Source organism: Pelobates fuscus, chromosome 1, assembly GCF_036172605.1.
Source record: "Pelobates fuscus isolate aPelFus1 chromosome 1, aPelFus1.pri, whole genome shotgun sequence".
NCBI lineage: Eukaryota > Metazoa > Chordata > Amphibia > Anura > Pelobatidae > Pelobates > Pelobates fuscus.
The window spans coordinates 159,639,649-159,660,778 of NC_086317.1; the positions used below are offsets into that span (position 1 = coordinate 159,639,649).

Sequence of the window (21,130 nt, forward strand, 5' to 3'; positions counted from 1 at the left end):
CAAGTACCTGAGGTACCCCACTTGTAACTAGACCTTACTTTGAATATACTCTATTGACTACAACCCTCTGTTGCCTGTCACTCCGTCACTGATTGCAGTTTATTGATGTCTTCTATGTGCAACAGTGTCAAACGCCTTACTGAAATCCAGGTAAGCAATGTCTACTCCACCACCCTGATCTATTATTTTAGTTACCCAATCAAAAAAATCAATAAGATTAGTTTGGCGTGATCTCCCTGAAGTAAACCCATGTTGTCTCTGATCTTGAAATCCATGTGATTTTAGATTTTCATCAATCCTATCCTTTAACATGGTTTTCATTACTTCCCCACTACTGAAGTAAGGCTTACTGGCCTAGAATTGCCCGACTCCTCCCTATTACCTTTCTTGTAAATGGGTACAACATTTGCCAACTTCCAATCTTCTGAGACTACTCCTGTTCACAGTTGGTTAAATAAATCGCAGGGCCTGAGCATGTCTCCACAACACCGCTACACTCAGTGACTGAGCCTGTCTTCACAACACCACTACACTCAGTGCCTGAGCCTGTCTCCATAACACCACTACACTCGGTACCTGAGCATATCTCCATAACACCCCTACACTCGGTACCCGAGCATATCTCCATAACACCACTACAGTCAGTGCCTGAGCCTGTCTCCACAACACCACTACGCTCGGTGCCTGAGCTTGTCTCCATAACACCACTATACTCGGTGCCTGAGCCTGTCTCCATAACACCACTACACTCGGTGCCTGAGCCTGTCTCCATAACACCACTACACTCGGTGCCTGAACCTGTCTCCAAAACACCACTACACTCTGTTCCTGAGCATGTCTCCATAACACCACTACACTCGGTACCTGAGCATGTCTCCATGACACCACTACGCTCCGTGCTTGAGCCTGTCTCCATAACACCACTACACTCTGTGCCTGAGCTTGTCTCTATAACACCACTACACTCTGTGCCTGAGCTTGTCTCCATAACACCACTACACTCTGTGCCTGAGCTTGTCTCCATAACACCACTACACTCTGTGCCTGTGCCTGTCTCCATAACACCACTACACTCTGTACCTGAGCATGTCTCCATAACACCACTACACTCGGTACATGAGCATGTCTCCATGACACCACTACGCTCCGTGCTTGAGCCTGTCTCCATAACACCACTACACTCGGTACCTGAGCATGTCTCCATAACATCACTACACTCTGTGCCTGAGCTTGTCTCCATAACACCACTACACTCGGTGCCTGAGCCTGTCTCCATAACACCACTACACTCTGAAAGTGCTGAAATTGAATTATGTAGAGCATCAGACTGTGCAATATGCCTTTTATCCACAACTCTAGTCTACCAGATCCTACAGTAATCCATCTGCTATTCCTAGTATGGCTCTGCGGCACTGTCTTTGCAACAGTTCCAGTTTGTTTAACAGATAATTTACAAACCTCAAACTTCAAAACGACAATCTTCTGCCACTGTATTAGAGAACTGTCTACAGATTAGACAGCATTCAAATCTCCAAAAAAGTGGAATGTGAAACAAATGCATAACAACTATTACACTGAACTAAGTCTGCTATTTTAATGAGGTCAGTAATTGAAATCAAACAAATCTTACCCGTTTTTTTTTTTTTTCCTGTATAACTCAGATTAACCCAAAATTATCTCCAGACACCACTTAATCATTGAATCCAGTTATTTCAATCAAACCTATTGTCAAAGGTTTATGAACTCAAGCTTCTAGCCATGCAGTCTGCATTTACGAACAATTGTGGAAAAAAATGGTTGTTGTGAAGTGGTCAGTAAATTCAAGCATGGTACTGTGGTAGAATGCTACTTTTTCAATAACTCGGTTTGTTAAATGTCATCCCTGGTAGATATTGCACAGTCAACTGTAAGTGACATTGCAAAAGCAGCAACTCAGCCTCAAAGCAGAAGACCACTTAAAGTCCAGAGCAGGGTCATGGAGTGCTGAGGCGCATGGTATGTAAAAGTTGCCAACACTCTGCTGATTCCATAGCTGAAGACTTTCAAACGTGCACTGGCATTAATATCAGCACAAAAACTGTGCGTCGGGAGCTTCATGGAATGGTTTTCCATTGCCGAGCAGGTGTATGCAAGCCTTACATCACCAAGTACAAAGCCAAGTATTGGATTAAGTGGTGCAAAGCATGCTGCCAATGGCCACTGGAGTAGTTATAACATGTTATGGAATGACAAATCACACTTCTCTTTTTGGCTGTCTTACGGGCAAGTCTGGGTTTGGTGGATGCCAGGAGAACGTTACCTGCCTGACTGCATTTTTCCAAATTTAACGTTAGTTGCAGGAGGGTTAATGGCCCCCATAGCGGTAGATTAATAAGGGAAATGTGTGGTGTGAGGACACGCAGGGCACAAGAGCATTATCAGTACATTGCTTAGTATTGGGTGAAATAGTAGGTCTGATAAATCCCATAATGAGCTCTAGAAAAACAGGTGCAGGTAGGTAAACCTGATCTGTGGACAGTCCAACCAAGTCTGGTCACCCTATGCCCTTCATGGGCAGAGCATAGTCCCACCACAAGGGAGAGCACTGCAGGGGTCCAGGAGACATCCTGACATCCTGACATCCAGGCTCTGCTTCTCTATGGTCAGGAGTAATGTGCTCTGCACTCTCCACTGCCCGCGTGTGCCAGAAGTCCACAAACGTTCTGTCCAATCTGCTCAGGACATCGATGTGATCCTCACTGCGACCGTTGGTGCACGCGGTGTCCACCATCTTTGTCAAGTCACTAGCTGGAGTTTGAGCCAGCACTGCTTTCCCCTGCACTCCAACATCATCGGGATCGTCTCCCATGGGGGGGACGTGATCACCCCCACCAGTCAAACGGAGGGGGGGAGGGTAATGGGGCTTGTGTGTGCCTCTCACTGCTTCAGGGCACTTCCGGGCCAGATCATCAGCCGCTTCTACCGCCCAATGCGCACCAGGCTGCATATTTCAACTACGGGTAAACCAGCACTGTTCAGGTTGCTGAGTGTCGCACAGCATCCCCACAGGTGTGAGGGGTAAGTTGGTTGCTGATGCCTAGCCAAATTGGTTGTGAATAGGCTGTGATAAGTGTTTAGGGCTCAAGATTAAGTGGGTGGTCGTGTGAGACACGTCTCTCCACCATGATGGTCGGGCCCCCCCTCTTTTTTTTTTAATGAACATTACCCGCTTCCTGACCTTAGGGAGTACTTTGCTGTCCTAACGCCTTTTGGGCAGGATAGCAAGCCCTAATGATCTGGCCCTCCCTCCAGCCAGGGCCGGATTAACATAGGGGCTTATGGAGCTGCAGCTCCAGGCCCATGGGATAGGCCCATTGATTTTAAATAGAAAAAATAATTAAAAAAAAAAAAAAGTTTCTTTACTCACTACTCTTAGGGTTTCCACCTGGCTTTTATTTTATTGACACAGCCAGTATTTGAGGCTGCCTGGGCGGTGTCAATATATCAGTCATACTGGCAATACAAATGCTAGTATTTTTCTCAGTATAAACAGAGATTACAATGTAATACCAGCACTAGCCAGTAGGGGTTGCTGTGTGTGGAGAGAGGCAGGGATAGGAAGTTCCAGCATATTCCTCCCTGCCTAGAGTATCTCTACTCACTGATTCGCAGGGTAGCAGCTGCAGAGAGTCAAGACAGCAACTCCCACCCTGCAGGGACAGCCTACAGCTCAAGGCAGTGAGGGACATTGGGAGACATTATGACACAGACACTTGGGGATACAGAGACATATTCTCCCAGCCAGTGTCCCTGGTGTCTCAGTGTCCCCTAGTCTCCTAGTGTCCCCTAGTCTCCCAGCCTGTGGCCCTGGTGTCTCAGTATCCCCATGTCTCAATGTACCCATGTCCCCTATTTTCCCAGTGTCCCCATGTGTCCCAGCCAGTTTCCCCTAGTCTCCCGGTGTCTCTGTCTCCCCATGTCCCCAGGTCTCCTCATATTCCTAGTGACATGGGGACCCTGGGAGACATGGGGACATAGACACATGGGGGCATTGAGACACTGTGATACATAGGGACACTGAGATACATAGGGACACTGTGATACATAGGGTCACTGGGAGACTAGGAGACACGACAGTAGGGGACACAAGGAGACTAGGGGACACTGGGAGACATGGGCCACTGAGACACTGATACATAGGAATACTGAGGAATACTGAGACCTGGGTTAATCAACACATGGGGACACAGACACTGGGAGACATGGGGACACTGGGACAATGGGAGACTTAAGACACTGGGAGCAATCCATCTATACAGCAGAATCAAACTGTAAGTAGTTTTTTTGGTGATTTTACAGCATTTTCTCTTATGTCACTCCTTGTAATTTACATCATGAGAGGTCACCCAAACATAATTAATTATGCAAATTAGCAAGGCCGATATGTTTTTCCAAGTAAGGTGGCAACCCTAACTACTTTTCACATACTATTACTTAAGTATGGAAACTTAAGATTGATGTATAGGAACAAAACTTGTGTGGACTGTCTGACAATAAAATTAGTTAAGGTAATGCTTACTTTGGTCTCTCTAACTCTGTGACATGTTCCCTTTCTTCTACACTCACTACATCCACCTTTTCTCTGTCTCAGACTGTATACCAGGAGCTTCTGCCTGCTAGTAAGACATCAAGGAGACAAGTGGACATGTGAGTTCTAGGGGACAGTCCTTAGAAAGCGTTGAGCAAGCGAATCCTTAGACACATTTATGCCAAGCTCAGGGTGCTGCCTGCATAGTAAGCCCGTAGTTGGACAGCCTGCATGATTGCATGCATTCATGCCAGGCTGGCCTTCCAATTCTTTGGACAAACATGCCCCCTTTTTAAGCATGTTTGCCCCTTTTGGCAGGTTGCGTGATTTGCGTCAGTGGCACACCCTTTTACTGCGCCCATTGACTTCCTGCTTCACTGAAAAATTGCTGTTAGGGGTTATGGATTTACTTGAAAGATGAAAACATAAATTAGAGAGAGATTAGCATAGGTTATGTGTTTTCTTTTAGCTGCTGTTTTCTTTCCCTCCAGCACCATCTCCATCAGATACATGACTCTTGGGAGTGTTTTAGTGTTTTTGGTCGATAAGATTCTGTAATTAGGCCCATCATAATTGTCAGCACCAGGCCCACTGGGCTGTTAATCTAGCCCTGCCTCCAGCCCAAATTCTAACTATGCACAGACCCAGGGCCGCCATCAGGGGGTGACAACCATAACAGTTGTCACGGGCCCAGCGGTCCTGGGGGGCCCGGACTGCATTCATTACACTGACACACACACTGCATTCATTACACTGACACACACACTGCATTCATTACACTGACACACACACTGTATTCATTACACTGACACACACTGTATTCATTACACTGACACACACTGCATTCATTGCGGGGGGGGGGGAGGCCCAGACCTTGTGCTTTGTCAGGGGCCCCAAAATTTTTGGTGGCGGCCCTGCGTGACAGACCATCCCTTACAGTAGCAAATCAACACACAAATATTGCTATCAAATGTCTATAAGGTCATGGCTGAGACATAAACTAAGAGAAAATGTTGTTGGTCCCTTCTCACCATATCATATTTTTTGGAGCAGCTATAAACACCATGAATTCCTCAGTTCAAATTTCAACAGACAGAATATCCCACACACAGACAAAAATTGGGGAAATAATGACAAAGAAATTAATCACAGAAAGAAACTATATGAGCCTCCTAGGATCTCTCACGTCTATAATAGGTCTGGTGAGATGGGCCCAGTGTAATTTAAGGACCATTAAGCTGAATTTCCTCAACCAATTTAACAAAAAACAGAACAATTGGGACCAATTAATTACGATTCCTCCTCAAGTAAAATCTCATCTACGATGGTGGAGACTGTAACTAAATCTTCAAAAAGGTTTTCCACTTGAAGAACCAAAATGACTAGTGATCACCACAGACGCCAGTTTTCAAGGTTGGGGAGCACATCTAGGTTTCACTTACATTCAGAGGACTTGTCCCTACAGAAAATAAAGCTTTATTCAAACCTAAGAGCCATCTCAAAATTCTTGAAGGATTTTCTACCCCATTGAAAAATTATTGGTTATTGATTCATTCAGACAAAGAACTGTAGCAGCTTATGTCTATCATCAAGGCAGTATAAAGAGCAAAAAAACCCTCAAAAGAACTGAATCTATGAATGAACTGAAGTTTGTCAAGAGACATCTATCGTGTCTGAAAGCCATTTATCTCCCAGGATTCTAAAATCTTTTGGCAGATTATCTAATAGGACAAACATTCAACAAGGATAATTGAGTCTACACCTGGAGATATTCTATAAGACCACAATATTTTATTCTCTGACTCCAGACCCTTTATCTGCAGGCCAGGTAGCCATGTCCCAGACTTGGGGATTCAATCTGGGTATGTGATCCCCACCTCTAATACCTCGTTTGTTAAAAAGAAATAGGAGCAGGTAAAAGGAAGGTAAGTACTATAATCCCAATTTGACCAAAAAGGCCTTGGTATCCACTACTGTGCAAGACGGCCATCTTCCAACTATGGAGATTACCTCCCAGACAAGATCTTCTAATCCAAGGCCCTGCTCTTCATCCGAATCCATCTCTTTAGAATCTGGGGGATTGGCTTTTTAATGGTCAATTCTATTAAACTAAGGCCATTCAGACAGCCTAGTAGAAATGCTCCTGAAATTACTTTGACTTGAGAAAAAAGTACATTAAATACTTGGGTATTCAGCTACACTTACTAACTAAATCAAAACAACAACTGCAAAAATGTGAAAATTTAGAGATGTCGTGGCTGGGCCGTGTAAACACGGTTAAGATGATGATTTTGCCACATACTGGGTCGGCCCGTCCTTAGCACGCGGTTGAGCCACGGCTCCAGGCTGCAGCTCTCCAATTAGGTGAGTTAGGCTGCCGCCTATGGCCTCGCTAACACACAATGGGGCAGGCAGACTATGTCAGGTCCTCGGTCCCTCCCCGAGGATCCAACACCATGAGGGGGCTCGGCGGCTTGCCCGGTATGCCGCAAGGTGCGAGGCCCCTCCAGTCTGCCCTGAGAGGCAGAGAGCCAGCACAGTCTGCAGCTCCGCCGGGTGTGAGCTGCAGACTGCAGTGTCTCGAATCTCTGGCCAATCAGAGTGTTGCAACGGGTTACCACGGCAACGCTCTGACTTATGGATATCGTGAGACACTGCACAGTCTGCAGCTCACACCCGGCGGAGCTGCAATCTGTGGTGGCTCTCTGCCTTTCAGGGCAGATTGGAGAGACAGCCCACCGCACCACCAGGAAACAAAGACACTGGACCACCAGGGAAAAAAAATAAAGGTATTTTTAAAATTACAATCCCCTCCCTCACTGTCACCCCCTCCCTCAGTCACTCTGCCATCCCCTCCCTTACTGTGTCACCCCCTCCCTCCCTCAGTCACTTTACCACCTGTCACCCCTCCCTCACTGTATCACCCCCTCCCTCAGTCACTCTGCCACTCCCTCCCTCAGTCACTTGGCCACCTGTAACCTGTGTTACCCCCTCCCTCCCTCAGTCACTCTGCCACCTGTCACCCACTTCCTCACTGTATCACCCCCTCCCTCAGTCACTCTGCCATTCCCTTCCTCCGTCACTCTGTCACCCCCTCCCTCACTATGTCAACCCCTCCTTCAGTCACTCTGCCACTTGTCACCACCTCCCTCTATCACTCTGCCACCTGTCACCCACTCTTTCACCTGTGTCACCACGTCCGTCACTCAGTCACTCTGTCACCCACTTTGTCAGCCACTTAGTCACTCTGCCACCTGTCACCTACCCCCTCACTGTGTCACCCCCTCCCTCAGTCACTGTGCTTCCTGTCACCCCCTCCCTTACTGTGTCACCCCCAGTCCCTCTACCACCTGTTTATTATCCCTCAATCACTCTGCCACCCCCTCTCTTACTGTGTCACCCCCTCCCTCTGTCACTCTGCTACCCCCCCCTTACTGTGTTACCCCCTCAGTCACTCTGCCACCCACTGTCACCCCCTCAGTCACTATGTCACCTGTCACCAACTCCCTGACTGTGTCACCCCCTCTCAGTCACTTTGCCACCCCCTCCCTTACTGTGTCACCCCTCCCTCCATCACTATACCACCTGTCACCCCATCCCTCCAAACTTTAGATTTATTTTATATAAGCTTATTTTTTTCAATAATTTTTTTTTACCTTTTCTGGTATGTATTTATATTTCTACTTGTAAGGTAAAATACCTTTTACTTCGAATGTTTCAGACAGGCCAACTATTTTTGTGCAAACACTTGCAAGATTTATAAATATATTCAAGGAAAAAGGGCACTTTGATTCTTACGTGCCTTACAGATCTCATTCTTGGTTAAGATAAGCATCATCTTGTTGTATGACTGCATGACTTGTGTAATTGTCACTAATTTTCCAAGGAAGTAACACCTTGGCAGCAAGGCTTCTGCAATTTACTAGCGCTTGCCACCAGGGAACAAGTCGGCAAAACTTCTTTGCCTGTTGTAAAAACTGACATTTTTAATAATTCCCAAAATTAGTTTAAGGTGTTATAATCTAAGATGCATATATATACAACTAAAGTTTTGTAATGGCAGTATTCAGGCGTGTTTGCCTTGGGATGAGTTTTATATGTATATATTATTTCTTCAGATGAAGACTATGGAAGAGCTGCAGCACCACCTACAAAGAAATCTCGTGCATCACCCAGAGAGGTTAAAGAAAAGAAAAGGCCTGTAAAAAATTCACAGGAAGAGAGGTTAGAAAGTAACACGTTTTGAAATTGAGTTAAATTGTATCTGATAACATTCTGGATCTTCATATATTCACAAACGTATAGGAATTACACCAATAATGCTTTATACAAATCTATGTTTTCTTACAGAAAGTGCTTAAATATATGTGGAGTTGCTGTGATTACTTTAATTAGATGAACTCAAACATGTATTCCTGACCCTACAGTGTTGAAACCATACATCAAAATATCTACAAAAGATTATACAACGGCAAAGAAGGTGTAATATCGTTAAAACACCAAAAAGTTCTAATGCTTCAAGGTTAAAGTTATAGTCACCAGAACAACTACAGCTTAATGTAGTTGTTAGGGTGAGTATAATGGCTCCCTTCAGGCATGTTCATGTAAGCACTGCATTTTCAGAGCAAAGGCAGTGTTTACATTGCCCATAGGGACACCTCCAAGTGGCCATTCCTCAGATGGCCACTGGAGGGGCTTCCTGGCTTAGAGATGCACAGTAAGCAGCCCTGTCATTCAGCATCCCCACACTCTGCATGGGGACCCTGAATTTTCCTCAGATGCATTGATTCAATGCCTCTCTATGAGTAGGTGCTGATTGTCCAAAACGGCGTTTGGCTCGCCCCTTGCCGATTTTTAGCCAATCCAATGCTTTCTCCATGGGAAAACATTGGATTTGCTAAAAATCTGCAATTTTGATGTCACCAAGGTGCAGCACTTTTCATTTTTAAAATACACTGCTTTATTGAGGTACACGTACATGTACGTGGTTAAAAAGCCCATCAATAACATCAGAAGTTCTGGGAGCCGGATACAGCCGTCTGTGTTCCTTCACCAGATATATGCGGGAGGTACATTTAAACAAATAATAATTAAAACAAAGTGCAGCACTAATGGGTAAGCCCTGTGCGTGTTATCTCAATTCTTCCTCAGGGGAATGATCGCTAAAAATACAGACCTGCCATATTTGAACCCCGAACAATCCTATTCTGGACCGCCGTCAGCCAATCCGAATATAGTCCCCCATCTGTAAATAATATTCATCCGTCTTTATTTAGCGCCAAAAAAACACTTGCAGGAGTCTCAGAATTGAGATGAAACTTGTAGGGCTTACCCATTAGTGCTTCACTACACTACAGGGCTTTTAAACTACATACATCTTGTATTTTATTATTGTAATATTTCACCCATGGAGGGTATGGTGTGGCTTGCCATGGCAAACAACTGTTTTTGTTTTTTTATTGCCTGTGTAGTAACTTAGAACTCGAAATTCTAAGCCCTGACACAGAGAAGCATTGTGGACATGTACTCCGCTAATACTTTCACTGGGAACTATAGTGCAAAGCGAGTAAGGCAGAAAACCCTCCTGGCTGCCATATTGACAGCCTGGAGATGTGAGACTAGTGTAAGGCAGTTACTATCTGCTGCAAACAAGCTAACATACTTAAAGTGTGTGGCGTGTTCCTTTTTGACCACTTTATTTTTTTTAATCCTATTCACATACAATACACTCTATGGTGCAGTCTGGATATAATTGTCTGCATACCAGCACCATTGCATTTAAATGGTTTTCTTCAGCAGTATTTGATTATAAAAATGCTTTATACAAGTTACAAATATTAGGTGGAATAAATTGTAGATAGTTTCATCTTGAGTAAAAATAACTTTACTTCCCATTTAATTCTTGTTAAATTGTATAGCAGCCCAGTTTTCTTTTACTTTAAAATGGACTTCAATTTTATTTTCAGTGAGGAGTCTGAAAAAGATACAAAGAAAACCAAAAAAGAAGAGGACAACTCTGCAGGTAAGCTTTCATTCTAGTCTTGTACACTTTTTTTTTTTTTTTTTTTTTATGGACACATGTCCTAGTCTGTATTAGCTTAAGTTCCATGTAATGGTTGTAAGAACATCAAATGCCTATTTTTTTTTTTCTATAGAAGACTTAACATTGCTACTGTTATTGAAATCTAGCAAGCATCTTTGTCACTGATGAGACAAATGTATAACTAGAACAAATATTCCCTTTAAACCGACAAGCTTTGTGAAAATGTGTGCACAAGTATACTTAGTGCTGTGAGTTTAATGCATAATTGACTTAACCTTAAAGGTAGTGTTATACTGGCAATTTAGATTCCGGGTTCTCCTAAATGTAATATAAAAAAAAAAAAAAAGTAATGTAATAAATGGAAACTTTTTCAGCACTGAGACCCACTCTGCCTCCAGTGATATCCCAAAGGCCTTTTGTTTTCTCATCTAATCCTTTTCTAAGATAAACATTGGGGGTGAGCAGAGTCGTAGTAGTTGTTCTGATAACTATAATGTCCCTTTAAGTTAATACATAAATATTCCAGACACCTAGACAATACTGAGGAATAGTAAGTTATGACTAGGAAAACCATCTTGCTGTAATTGTGAAAAAAAAAATTTTTTTGTTGAAAATGCAAGAAATATGGGCTGCTACTAACAAGCATTTAACATTTCATTACCTCTATTAAAGTCCTTTTGGTGACCACTGAGACAGAAAAGGCTTTAATATGGAGAATCCTCCATATACATCAGTGTTGTACTCTGATGCATGCGTGAGAGTACAGCACTGATTGGTCCTGTGAAATAAAGCACCAGGAGCTGAAGAGGACACTGTGGAAGAAGATGGCAGCTGCTGTAAAGGACAGGTTTAGATAATTAAGTGTTCTTGCATAGCAAGACCACTTAATGTGATCTCACATATATATTATTAAGTGTTCTTGCATATCAAGACCACTTAATGTTATCTCACATATATATTATTATTATTATTATAGCCAATTTTACACTACATAGACAAAAATATACCAAAACGTGCGGATTGTTTCCGATTGGTGTGCTATTACTTTGTGGAACGTTTCGCCGAATGGTTCACGGAATATCGTCGTTCTCGAGGCAAAATTGGTCCCATAGGAATGAATGGCAAAATGTTCAAAGCTAGAGTGGGAGCTGGCAAAAGCTGAAAAATCAGGACCTGATTTCTAAACTGCCACCACTCCCTCATTTTCAAGCCCACCTACATAAATCTCATATCAAAACGTTCAGCTATCCCTGCTGCCACTAGAATTGTCCACAGCTAAGCCATAGTCCTGATAGTTTTTGCAATATGACCATTTGTTTGCAACTCACGCCGTCCATTGACATTCATTGAAACTCCACTCTAGCCAGCTCAAATTTGAAGGGCAATTTCTAAACTGCGACTGTGCCTTCATTGTTAATATTTCAGAGACCTATTATGCATCAAAATGTAGGTCTGGGTCTTGTGATTCTCACAATATAAAGCTCTTCGCTGTAGGATTTATAGTTTTTAAAATACGGCCGTTTGAAGATGGCAACCGCCAAAATACTCTGACCTGTGCCAGGCTGGAGCAGCAAGTGATGTCATAGACAGGGCCTTTTGTACACCTGCTAATGTTTTTTGTTTTTTTTAATTCTTTATTTATTTCAAGGCAGTACACCAGAAAGAATACAAACAAGTAGCATAAAATACATCCAATATTGTACAAGTGAGGTAAATGTACAAAGTAAGCGTAGTCATACTCCAAACGCATATGTCTATCGTGTACAAACTGTCACGTTCCGTGCTTTGTTAGTGCCCCGCCAGGTTTTTAACTAAAAGAAATGAGATAAAAACAAAAATAGCCGAGATCTGACTAGCCAACAAATCAGGTATCCTCTCATGCAGCGTCTACATGTAGCGACCCATATAAAGTACAGGCGGGAGTATGATGCTTGAGAGAGCCTAAATCTCTCGTATAACCCTCAGCATAGAGCCCAGAGCGCCACACCAGCACAGCCCGCGACTCTACACATGCGAAGCTGTGCCCACCTACTCGGTGATATTTAGACGCCAGCACCAGTCAGATTCGGGTGGAAAGTTATGTGAAGAAACATAGAAGTACACATAACTCCTAGGAAGAAAAGAGAAAAGAAAGAGAGGGAGGAGGAACAAACGGGAGGGTAGTAAGGGGAAAAAAGAAGAACAGGAAGGGTAAGACAGGGAACCAATCGCCACGACCTTGACAGGGCCACTCGGCACAGTCCTACAATGGTAACTTAACGATAAGTGACAATACGACCGTGATACGGCAGGCTATCGCGCAGGGGTAGTCCGCCTGTTCCGCTCGTCTCCACGCCAGACCGCAGGATGGGCTAATCAAGAGCTGGAGCAAATCGGCCGGCAGAGGATACAGGGAGCCGGGGGAAACCCCCCCCCCCCCCCCCATCCCTAGACGCCAACTCCACTCTCCATCCACGGGCCCCAGACCTTTTCAAATTTAGAGAGTGTACCCCTAACCTGCGCTGTCAGTTTGTCCATCAGGAAGTTATCTCTAATCTTCTGGAGAACCAGGTCCATCGAAGGGATCTCCCTCTGCAGCCAGACCTGTGCTAAAGCTCTCCGAGCAGCTAGGTTCACCTTAAGTATTAATTTCTGTTCAGACCTAGTCCAGTCATCCATGGACCTGGCCAGAAGGAAGACCCAGGGGTCCAATCGGACCTCTCTATCAAATATATCCCTTAGCAGGTCCGCTATTAGTTTCCAAAATTTTTGTGCCTCTGGACAATCCCACCACATGTGAAGGTAAGTCCCCCTCTGTCCGCAACCTCTCCAACACAGATCAGAGGGCACCCTATGCATCCTGCAGAGCTTTACCGGAGTGGTGTACCATCTAAACATAGTCTTATAAGCCTGCTCCTGCATGGAGACACACATCGACGAGGTCGCCGCGGCCTCCCAAATCTCCCGCCACTCGACCCCCTCCAGCTCCTCGTTCAGGTCCGCCTCCCATTGGGCAGTATAAGTAAGATCCCCCCACTCCGTCGTAGTCGTGCTGCTATGCACGTATAAAATTGTAATCAGACCTTTCGGGAATTGTTCTTTCAAGCACAACCTCTCAAAAAACGTGAGCGGGGTCAATGCAGCCGTTTTAACCTCCGGGGTCTAAGCAAAATCCCTCAGTTGGAGGTATCGAAAAAAGTCAGACGGACGCAAAGGGGTTCGGGACTTCAATTCCTCGAATGTTACGAACGAACCGCCTTCAAAAAATTGGTAAAACCGCTGTACCCCAGTACTCTCTAAACCTTTAAAATCCCGTGCCTCCATTCCGGGGGGGGGGGGGGGGGGGGAAGCCGTATTCCTCAAATAAGGAGCCAAAGGGGATACTAGGGGGGACAAGCCATACTTTGAAGCTGCTGCATCCCACAATTTTATAGTTATTGATAGCCGGGCACGCAATACGAGCCTGTGGTCTATGGTCCCGAGGGACCCACATGTAGAACTGCGGCAGATCAGAACCCAGAAGAGTAGATTCCAAATCGACCCATCGCCTCTCCCCCACAGGGGAGTGCCACATAGCTATCTGGGTCAGTTGTGCCGCCAGGTAATAAAAATAAAAGTTAGGCAGCCCCAAACCTCCCCTCGTTTTCGCCCTATATAGAACATTACGCGAGATTCTATGGTTCCTATTCTGCCAGAGGAATTTACCCACAGCCTTCTGAAGCGCTCCCAAGTCCGCTTTAGTCAGTCGGACCGGGAGTGCCTGAAACAGGAACAAGATTCGGGGGAGAACGTTCATCTTTACTGAGTGTAATCTGCCAATCCAAGAGATCGGCTTATCCACCCATCTCTCCATATCGTCTATCAGAGTTCGCAGCATGGGAACGTAGTTTTGTTGGAACAGTTGAGAAGGGTCCGCCGTAAGTCGGACTCCCAGGTATGTGATAAAATCTTTTGCTATTCTTATTCTTATTATAGCCAAATTTGCCACCCTAACTCCTCCCACAGTTTTTACACTACATAGACAAAAATCTACCAAAACGTGCAGATTGTTCCCGATCGGATTGCTATTACTTTGTGGAATGTTTCGCCAAATGGTTCTCGGAATATCGTCGTTCTTGTGGCGAAATTTGTCCCATAGGAATGAATGGCAAAGCTAGAGTGGGAGCTGGCAAACGTTGAAAAATCAGGACATGATTTCTAAACTGCCACCACTCCCTCATTTTCAGGCCCACCTACACAAATCTTATATCAAAACGTTCAGCTATCCCTGCTGCCACTAACAATGTCCACAGCTAAGCCATAGTCTTGATAGTTTTTACAATATGACCATTTGTTTGCAACTCGCGCCACCCATTGACATTCATTGAAACTCCACTTTGCAAAGCTCACATTTGAAGGGCAATTTCTAAACTGCAACCGTGCCTTCATTTGTAATACTTCAGAAACATACTATGCATCAAAATGTAGGTCTGGGTCTTGTGATTCTCACAATATAGAGCTCTTCGCTGTAGAATGTATAGTTTTTAAAATACGACCGTTTGAAGATGGCAACCGCAAAAATACTCTGACCTGTGCCAGGCTGCAGCAGCAAGTGATGTCATAGACAGGGCCTTTTGCACCTGCTAATGTTTTTATAACTGTATGTTTCAATGTAACTGTGAAGCACTTTGGGCAACAACGTTGCAATTAAATGTGCTATATAAATAAATAATAACAGTTACTCCGCCCACTCCAGTTGTAGACTACTGGTGGAGGCAAGAACACTTCACACAATTTCCCCAGAAATTGTAGCTTTTCTAGTTCTTATTATTCTTATTATAGCCAAATTTACCACCCTAACTCCTCCCACAGTTTTTACACTACATAGACAGAAATATACCGAAACGTGCGGATTGTTCCCGATTGGTGTGCTATTACTTTGTGGAAGGTTTCACCGAATGGTTCACGGAATATCGGCGTTCTTGTGCCGAAATTGGTCCCATAGGAATGAATGGCAAAGCTAGAGTGGAAGCTGGCAAAAGCTGAAAAATCAGGACATGATTTCTAAACTGCCACCACTCCCTCATTTTCAGGCCCACCTACACAAATCTTATATCAAAACGTTCCGCTATCCCTGCTGCCACTAAAAATGTCCACGGCTAAGCCATACTCCCTATAGTTTTCACAATATGACCATTTGTTTGCAACTCACGCCGTCCATTGACATTCATTGAAACCCCACTCTGCAAAGCTCACATTTGAAGGGCAATTTCTAAACTGCGACTGTACCTTCATTGTTAATATTGCAGAGACATACTATGCATCAAAATGTAGGTCTGGGGGGCGTGGCCTGGACACTGAGCGAGCTGGACGTGTTTGCCTAGAGCTCCGCTCCGTCCACACCGCAGAAAGCCAACAATAGCTAAAATAACCAACGACATCCGAGCTTACCCGACGACAATGGACAAGCGTCAATCCAAGAAACCTCAGAAAAAGGGACCGGACGCGGGAACATCAGTGGCTGAGTTCTTTACGACGCCGCGAGGTGGACCCGCGTGTACACAAGATGGCGGCGGCACAGGCCGAGAAGCCACCGGATCGCCCAGATCCCCAGTGAAATCGGCCGCAGAGCCCGGGGGCGCTCAGGGCTCCATGGAAACAGCAACTATCTTGGCGACCCTGGCGGAGGTGATGGAGTACCTGGCGGGGGAAATTGAATGCTCCACACAGGTACTGCGGAGTGAAATGCACGCCATTGGTGAACGCACCGCGCACTTAGAACATCGGTTGGAGATTACCACAGCAGCACATAACACGGCAATCAACCAAGTGAATCACTTAACCGCCAGAATGGCGGCAGCAGAGCTGGCCATAGAAGACATGGCGAACAGGTCACGCCGTAACAACCTTCGCCTGAGGGGCCTCCCAGAGAACTCGGGGGAAGGCCCAGTAATAGATGTGGTGATGGCTATACTTAAACCTCTACTTCCTGAGCTCCCAGACCACCTATGGCATATTGAAAGAGCCCACAGGGCGCTGCGCACCAGGAGATTAGACACTAACACCCCGAGAGACATCATAATGCGGTTCCTGCACTTCCAGACGAAGGAGGCACTGATCAGGAGAGGCAGAGAAGGCCCAATCCACTACCAAGGCTCTGACATCACGCTCTACCACGATCTCGCTCCAGCTACTCTACAACGGAGGCGAGAATGGAAGCCCATCACAGAAACCCTGAGAGCAGCCAACGTGAAGTACGCCTGGGGATACCCCTTTAAACTTCTAGCATTCAAACAAGGCAAGACCTACGTCCTCCAAGCTGGCGACGATGCGACAGCCCTATTTGCAGCTCTTGGGCTCCAGGCTCCGGCACAGATACCTTCCATGCTGAATGGCACGGGTGAACTGCCACCTCTCCCTAGCGAATGGCAAACTTCTGGAGAGTAAGGTACTGGGGGCAAACGGGTATCAATCAACCTAGATTGACTGGGGAGACTTACACATGGATGTGGGACATACGGACTCACCGGGGAATTATGAGCGTCATGGACATTGGGGAGGGGGACTAAGGGAAACAAATGCTGGAGAAGGGTTCTGGAGGTTCCGCCTCAGGACATATCGTTGAGCCAGGGACAAATGTAAAAATATAGCACTTAGGCCACAGGAGGGTTGGGAGGTGCAGTACAGTCAAGGGGGGCAACGGGGCTGGGATAGCGCAGATCCGACTTGGCCGCATACTAGCGCTCTATACCCCTTTGGGGAAACCAGGATCACCTGCATGGGGATGGATATAAGAACTACTGCAGCATGTGGGACACTTACCCATACTTGCGACACTAACACTATGTCAATTGCATTGTATGTGCTGATTTTCAGATTTGTGTGGCCCCCCATGGCTAAGTTCTGGCTCTCCTATACACCTAAACCATGACTGACTGTTGCGAACCACTACTTTTGGGACACCCTATCCACTAAACTCAAAGCACTCCCACACGGTATGCTCATTGTGGGGGGAGACATGAACGCCGTACCGTGTCCGGCCGCGGACAGGAGCTCCAGGCCAGGCCAATTGAGGTCACAGGGCAGGGGGAGCCAGGATAAACTACTACACGGATTCATGCAGGAAATCGGTCTGATTGACGCCTGGCGGGCACAACAACCCAGCACGAAGGATTACACCTTTTTCTCAGCCCCACATGGGACCTACTCCAGGATTGACCACTTCCTAGTGAATAACGTATGCATGGCAAGGGTCCTGGACTCGGGGATAGGCTTCATAGCGTGGTCGGACCACGCAGATATTTCCCTTACCCTGGGGAACATGTGTACAGCGACATCATGGAATTGGAGACTCAGTCCTCACTTACTGAGAGACCAGGACTCACGTGAGGAGATACAAAAAGACATACAAGAATATTTCGATACGAACGATACTGCAGACATGTCCCCGAGCACCATCTGGGCAGCACACAAGGCAGTGATCAGAGGCACGTGCATAAAACTGCCCACTTGAAAGAAAAAACTGAAGGCGCAGAGATTAGCTCAACTGCTAGACTTGCTGAGAAAACAAGAGCAACAACATAAGACTGCACCAACCCCGCAAATACTGGAACGCTTGGGAGGCACCAGACATTCTATCACAGAACTGCTCCTAGACGACGCTGCTAAAGCCATCACCTGGTCTAGAAGGATGTTCTATGAGAAATCTAACAAGATGGACACTCTATTAGCTAGGACCCTACGCCCACGACAAAATAGGACACACATCACTGCGATCAAACACAGAGATGGAACCATCAAAAACACCCCATCAGAAGTTGCACAAGTGTTTACGGATTACTACAAATCGCTCTACAACCATTCTCCAAGAGATCCCACCGCACAGGCAGTGGCAAGCAATGATGTCAGCACCTTCTTAAACCAGCTTGACCTATCAAAACTCCCGACAGAAGCGACAACACTCATGGATGACGCCATCACCGGAGACGAAATAGACAGGGCAATCGCACAGCTTAAGGGTAATAAAGCTCCAGGTCCGGACGGGTTCGACGGGGCCTATTATAAAACTTATAGAGAAGACCTTACACCTCACTTGGAGCGACTTTTTAACGACTTCATAAATGGCGGCACCCCGGAGAGTGGAATGTCCCTGGCAAACATTATACTCCTCCAGAAACCAGGTAGAGACCCCTTACTCCCTGACAACTACAGACCCATCTCGCTAATTAATCATGACATAAAGATTCTAGCGAAAGTCCTAGCAGATCGCCTCAACCCTCATTTGAAAACATTGATACCCCCGGACCAGGTGGGCTTTATACCAGATCGACAACTCTTCGAAATTACCAGGAGGAATATAGATCTCATTTGGAGACAGCGGACCACAGCGATCCCCACGGCAATAGTCGCAATAGACGCAGAGAAGGCCTTCGACAGAGTCGAATGGCCCTATCTGTTCCAACTACTAGAATTTCTGGGATTCCCGGGAAAGTATATAGCCACGATCAAAGCCATGTACCATTAAGTATCTGCCCAGGTTAAAATCACCGGAGCGAGGTCCATCCCCTTCCAACTGGGTAATGGCACCCGACAGGGATACCCCCTCTCCCCGTTATTGTTCGTGCTGTCCCTGGAACCACTGCTCCAGACACTGCGCAAGCACCCGAATATAAGCGGCATAACGGTGGGAGGACAGGAGTTTTTAGTTTCTGCCTATTCAGACGATGTCCTACTGACAGTTACAAATCCGAAGGAGTCGATGGCTGCACTACAAGAAGTCCTGTCTCGATTTGGAACATTCTCAGGCTACAGAGCCAACCTGGAAAAATCTAGTGCCCTACTCCTGGGCCTGTCCGCGGAGGACACGGTGGATTTACAGACAACTCATAACATACCCATAGCTAGGGATTACATAAAATACCTAGGGATACAACTTCCAAATGACCCAACCAAACTATATCACTTAAACTATACACCACTCATGCGAACACTAATGCGAGACCTGGATAAATGGCAGGATAAGCCTGTCTCCTGGATCGGGCGTATTCACACTGTTAAGATGAATGTGCTACCCTGCATCCTTTTTCTGTTTCAAGCGCTACCCATCAAGCTGTTAAAATCTGACTTAGCCCCATTGCAAAAGGCAGTCGGGAACTTCATATGGCAAAATCGGCGCCACAGAATCTCCCGAAACATATTATACAGACAAAGACAGAGAGGAGGTTTAGGGCTCCCACACTTTTATTTCTACTACCTAGCGGCGCAACTAGCACAGGTGGCCATGTGGCACGCACCGCTAGAGGTAAGGAGATGGGTGGACCTGGAGTCCCACCTCACTGTCCCTGATCTACCACAATACCACATGTGGGTGCCCAGGGAAGATAGACCAATCCTCAGAACCACATGCCCAGCAATATTAAACTCCCTGAGAATTTGGGACGCATCGGCATCCAAATATAAATTGGCAAGCTCCCCATCCCCTCTACTACCACTATTAAGAAACAGGGCCTTCCCTCCGGGAATAGAGGCCAGGGAATTCGCAAACCTAGAAAAAGCAGGCTTACAGAGGGCTTGCCACCTGTATGAAAGCACAGGCACAGTCACATTCGAACGATTGAAACAGGGGACACATCTCACTCCCAGGGATTTTTTTCGGTACATACAACTCAAAGACTTCGCACAACGCCCACTCGTACAACAAGCAGGGAAAACCCCATTGACATTCTATGAAAAAATGTGTTTAAACGAATCCACACCATCAGGACTTATCACGACAATGTACGCACACATATGCTCAGAAACAGCAGAATGGGGAACACTCACGTATACTGGGACATGGGAGAGAGAGTTGGGAGAAGTCCTGGAGGGAACAAAATGGAGAGAAATATGGGAAGCGAACAATGCAGTATCCATATGTGTATCCCTCCAGGAACAATCCTTTAAAACCATGTTTCGGTGGTACACCACCCCGGTAAAATTATTTCACATGCACCAAACACCATCCGACGACTGCTGGCGGGGATGTGGCCATGTGGTGGGAATGCCCTCAGGTACAAACTTACTGGTCGAAAATCTACGACTTGCTTAGACAGATCTTCCACAGGGCACCCGAGCTGAACCCATGGACATACTTACTAAATAGATCCCTAGACGACTGGACTAACAGGGAACAAAAACTAGTACATAAAGTAACATTGGCAGCGCGAAGAACACTAGCACAGTCATGGCTACAGGTAAAATTACCTTCCATACGGAAGGTGATCTCCAACTTGAAAGAAGTATATCTAATGGACAATTTGACAGCCAAGGTGCGCGGCTCCATGTCTAGATTCGAAAAGATCTGGGAACCATGGACAAGTAGCGAACTTTTCCGCGAATGACGTAACATTTGACCCATCATTTTACGACCCTTTGGGCGTGACATGCACTTAAAAGAGACACCTTCAATAGATGAGCATAAAAGGCGAGGCATCGGACACCCCCGGCCCCCACCGACCTGACCACTCCTCCCCTTCCTCACCACTATTCCTATATTACTCTTCCTCCCCCTTTCTATTCTCTCT

At 45.9% G+C, this 21,130-nt stretch overlaps 1 protein-coding gene across 1 annotated transcript in view; it reads left to right on the top strand.

Annotated features, from left to right (window-relative positions):
* Window positions 1–21,130, top strand: part of NUCKS1 (nuclear casein kinase and cyclin dependent kinase substrate 1) — a 216,952-nt gene that overhangs the window by 92,085 nt on the left and 103,737 nt on the right. The window contains exons 11-12 of the mRNA XM_063451308.1: window positions 8,686–8,791; window positions 10,534–10,589. Of these exons, the coding sequence (XP_063307378.1) occupies window positions 8,686–8,791; window positions 10,534–10,589 (162 nt within the window). The remainder of the gene's footprint in view (window positions 1–8,685; window positions 8,792–10,533; window positions 10,590–21,130) is intronic.